At 52.3% G+C, this 4,592-nt stretch overlaps 1 protein-coding gene across 1 annotated transcript in view; it reads left to right on the top strand.

The window, feature by feature from the left end:
- Window positions 1-394: 394 nt before the first annotated feature.
- Window positions 395-4,592, top strand: part of ISM1 (isthmin 1) — a 48,056-nt gene continuing 43,858 nt past the window's right edge. Inside the window, exons 1-2 of the mRNA XM_085311231.1 lie at window positions 395-576; window positions 3,747-3,919. Coding sequence (XP_085167357.1) covers window positions 395-576; window positions 3,747-3,919 — 355 coding nt within the window. The remainder of the gene's footprint in view (window positions 577-3,746; window positions 3,920-4,592) is intronic.

Genomic DNA, 4,592 nt, shown 5'->3' with positions numbered 1-4,592 from the left:
CACACTTGAACAGATAACAATTGACTTACTATTAATTTCAGTCAATCGGACCACCCAAACTCTGGGCAGTACTTGGTTTCAGTTAGATGAGGCTTTGTGTTTTAGGAATGGCATTCCTAACCTCAAGTGTAGTTGCCTGTACAGTGATGTGGTGCATTCGGCCCTGTGAAGTGAGATTGGTAACATATAGCATAGTCAGGTGGAGTAGCTGAGACGTGAATACTAGACAGCAGGAAATGCCAGCAGAGACATCGCAAATCTTGTTTCTCCCTCCCTCTAGTCTGGAGTTCTCCCTCCAGCAACAGAAACAGCTTCTTGGTCCTGGGCTCTGAAGGTGTCTCCGTGGACATGGACAACTGTTTCAGTTTTCTCTGATGGGCTGGTATAAGAGGAGATGGTGGTGCCTTCTACCAACAGCTCCATGACTGGAGCTCTCACTCAGGGCCCAGCTGAAGTGCTCACATCAGAAGTCCGAAGCACCCTGGGAGAAGGACCTGAACACATTGTTGAGGCTGCGACAGGGATGGCTGCTTCCCTTTTTGAAGCTGCGCAAAAACCGTGGGGCCTGAGAGAGAGGTAGGACATCAGGTGCTGAGCTATTGCAGCTTAATAAATCATTGCACATCAGCTGAGCTACACTATGTGACCACATACATGCACTTGTTCTACAGCAAAAGATGCAGAAAAATGTGTTAAGTTAAACCTTTTCTAATGTGGCTTGGGCTCAGTGTGTTTTACCTTMCACTGGTGAAGGGCTAGGAGTGCGCAGGAGGCTTGTCCAGACCCCAGCAGACATGTTGCAACCTGCTGAGCACTATCCATGACTACTTTTATCCCTGGAGGGAAGAGAAATGGAAGACAAGAGCCGTTTCTTTCCACTCTCGAAACCGGAGGGTGAAGCGAAGAGGTGTAAAAGTTGTAAACCTTAATAGAGAAGGCACTATCAAATGAATACCTCACTTACTTACTTACCCCACCAGCAACAGTCTGACCGACTTGCTGATTTACCTCCCTGCTAGATGCCCTTGACCGCATCCTGGGAGCAGCATCCCTTTCAGGCTATGGATGAATCTCCTCCCCCTAAGCAACCCTCTATTGCATTATCTAGTGYGAGATGGTAGTTGCTGGAGCAAGTATTCAAAGAGCCAGGAAAACAGAACTTTTCACTTTGCTTTTAATTACATCTCCCCTACAGGCTGTGATTCATTTGTCTGGATTAATCATATCCTAATTTAACAGTGTTTGTGAATTTAAATTTCCATCTATGGCACACACACACACACGTTTGCTCTACTTCAGTAGTCTAGTTCCCTCCAACTCAGCCAAACAGGCATTATCTGCATGCACAAGCACCACTTTTACGCTTACGACTTTTCATGTAAGACAAGGCTTCAGTTTCTTGTTGCTCTCCACTTACCAGTAATAGTAGCATCCTTCTGTCCCTAACTGTCTTCACACAACAGCTTAATGCATAAAACTTAATGTCCCATGAGGAAATCCACACCAGCACAGGCACATCTCATCTGGATTAAAGATGTCTTTTGGTTCACAGTCTTTCATAAGACAAGGGAGAACTTACACTACCCAGAGCTCAGCAGCAGATCCATGTGTGTGTTTTTCACCATGCTGTCACTTGGACTGTTTTGCATTATGAGCCTTCAATCTCTCTCTGGGCATTGATTTGTAGTATTAAGCTCCTAAATACAGAACTCACATGCCAAGTTTCTAGTTTCCAACAGCCAGGRTCAACTGACAGGCACTAGATTGGTTCAGATTTTGGTAAACCTGGAGGACAACTTTCTGCCATTTGTTTGTCCATCACCCATAGCCTGGGTTCTTCACTCCCTGCTTCCCGGGAATATGCCTTCATCAGCAGCACTGTTCTTGTTACCGCTCGACCGTGTTTTGCTCAGTCACAGCAGYGAGCGCCTCACGTAAGCGTGGTCAGTGCCCCTGCTCAGCTGAGGGCTGCAGGTCCCCCGGGGCCGGCCTCAGGTGCCGGCAGCAGGGAGCCTCCCCGGGCAGCCAAACCCAGCCGTGCGCGTGGACCACGGGCAGTGTGTAGAGCCCCCACAGGCCAGGGCTCCAAGGGGCTAACCGTGACAGCGGCGCTTCATATCCCCTGGCGACGTAGCACGTGCATGGTGGAGGCAGTTTTAAGAGGGGGGAATATCAGGCAGTTTCCTTAGACTGAGTGGTTATACTTAACCACGAAAAGCCTCAAGGCAGGCAAGTGAGAGTCCTTATCCTGCCTCATCGTCTGTGCAGATTGTGTCTAATGCACCGCTAATACAGAATATGTTTTGGAATTAAAAAACATTAAATTTAAAAGTTTGAGAGTTGTGACTTTTYGTCACATCTTTAATGATATTCTACTATAATTATTTCAACTGTGTTCCTACCTGACGTTCAATAGTTTACAGTGGTTATCACTGAAAGCAAAAAACTATGCCTCTGGAAGGATACAAGACGGTGCTCAGATTCCTTCTTGACTACACCCATGAGATACATCAAGACCTACATGAAAGCTTCTGCAAGCTCTGACTCTTCTCATGCATTCAGTTTGGTTTTGGATAATGTGCTGTGGGCCGCTTTCACTGGTCCAGGGCAGAGACAGCTGGAGCAGTGCAGCAGATAGAGGGAAAGCRTACCAAACTGTTAGCAGAGCTGCCTGACAGACTGCAATCTGGCACGCTGACTTCAGTGGCATCACTCCCAAATTACACTTGCATGAGAGTACCACCACGTCTGCACTGTGACTCTGCCCTGTACTGGCACAGTGCTTCTTGCTTTCTCTGGTGAAATGAATGTAAGTACAGAAAGCAAGATTTGATCCTTAAGYCACAGAAACTCCTTTGAGAATGTCAGTCTCAAACTGGAAATGTTTGGAGTAGGGAACAGTTGTTTCTTCCATTACAGCAGCATTTTGTATCTGGCCATTYTGATAAAAATTCAGTCTCTCAGCTGCCATAAATGCTCCTTTTCACACATTTGCAAAGACACYGATAGCTTATATTGTTACTCTTACATGTAACTGAATTGTGGGAGAACAATGACAAAGATTCTGAAACTCCCATTTTTTGTTAAGTAACTTTATGTTTCAAGTTTAGTAACTTTATTTAAGCATTGTTTGTTCTTGTTATACTGACCCAGATCTTCAACACTCAGAAAGAGSTTTGGCTCCATCAGATTGGATGTAACTATACTGAGTAACAGCAGGTGATAATGTAACCCTTATTTTCATGTATTTTGAAAAGTAAGTTAATTCTAAACTTGGGGTTTCCCATCCAAGAGGGATCTTCCCCCCTCCCCCAGTATAATTGTACAGTCAGCAACCAAAGCAGAGGGAAAAGAAAGCGAAAAGTATAAAAACCTTTGGGGCCTGAATGCTCCCTTCCTTTGTGCCCTGCTGAGGATATACAAACTTGGTGAAGGGGGACACGATGCTTCTGTACAACTTCATTCTTGCCAGACCATGGTGGGAAGCATTACGCAAGGTGCAGAGTCCTTTTTGTGAAGGGGATAGGAGCAGGGGTGCCCAGTGCAGAGTGCCCTGGCAAACCAGGGCTTGTCCAGGGGACAAGGCAGCAGGAGGAGGGGAGCTGGGGGGGGGGGCAACACTAGGCTGCAGCATGAGCTGCAGAGAGAGAGAAAGCAAAAGGGGGGGAGCAAAAAGAGGGGGAGAGGACAGCAGGGGAGGGAGGCAGGGCAGTATAAAAGCATCTGACACACACCTCTCCCAACAGAGAGCGAGGGGGCGAGAAAGTTGGTCTGGAAGCAGCAGCAGCAGCAGCAGCAGCAGCAACAGGCGAGCCAGCCGCTTACAAACACGCACGCACGGTGGCAGGAGAGAGTGCGGAGCTGCCCCTGCCAGCCCTAGGGCCGCTGGAGGAAAGAGAGACAGGAGAGATGGAGCCAGGTATCCCGCTTCGAGGGAGGGCAGGCTGCTAAAGCTCCAGCCACCCCGGTGCCTCTCGCCCGACCTCCCCCCACCCCCGCAGGCCCGGGAGGCAGCGCCCCGCAGCCCCCCGGCGAGCCAGGCGCGCAGGGAGGAGGAAGAGGAGGAAGAAGGGTGTGCGGGGGGCAGCGGCGGTCTGCCCCTCTCGCCCCAGCCCTTCGGGCAGCCCGGCGAGGGCGCCGGCAGAGGGCCGGGAGGCGGCGGGCAGGGCAGCGCAGGGCAGGGCGACGCCCGGGCGGCTGCTGCGGGGCGGGGGGCGAGGACACCGCAGCCGCGGGAAGCGGTGCGGAGGCCAGCGCCGTGCCCTCGCGGGGAGGGAGGCCACAGCCCCGCGCTCCCTCCTCCCCTCGGGGCGTCCCGGCTGCCCCGCCATGTGAGAGTCGTCCCCAGCCCCCCCGCCTCGCCCTCCCTCCTCCCTCTCGCACACACACACACGCGCGCGCGCTCCCGGCTCCCCCCGGCTCCCCGCGTCCTCCCCGGCGGCAGCGGAGCCGCGCTGCTCTCCGCCGGCCCCGCGGCTCCCCCGAGGCGGCGGGGGCTCGGCCCGCCCGCTCCCTCCCTCTCTCCGCCGGCCCGCGCTGCCCCTGGCTCGCTGGGCTGTCCGCAGAGACGCCGCCGCCGGCCCGCGGCCCCG

The sequence above is a fragment of the Rhea americana genome, unplaced genomic scaffold (assembly GCF_003343005.1).
Source record: "Rhea americana isolate MKP2758 unplaced genomic scaffold, rheAme1 scaffold_109, whole genome shotgun sequence".
NCBI classification, from domain to species: Eukaryota; Metazoa; Chordata; class Aves; order Rheiformes; family Rheidae; genus Rhea; species Rhea americana.
Note: the sequence above shows the minus strand (reverse complement) of the source record. Positions and strands in the feature narration are given on the sequence as shown.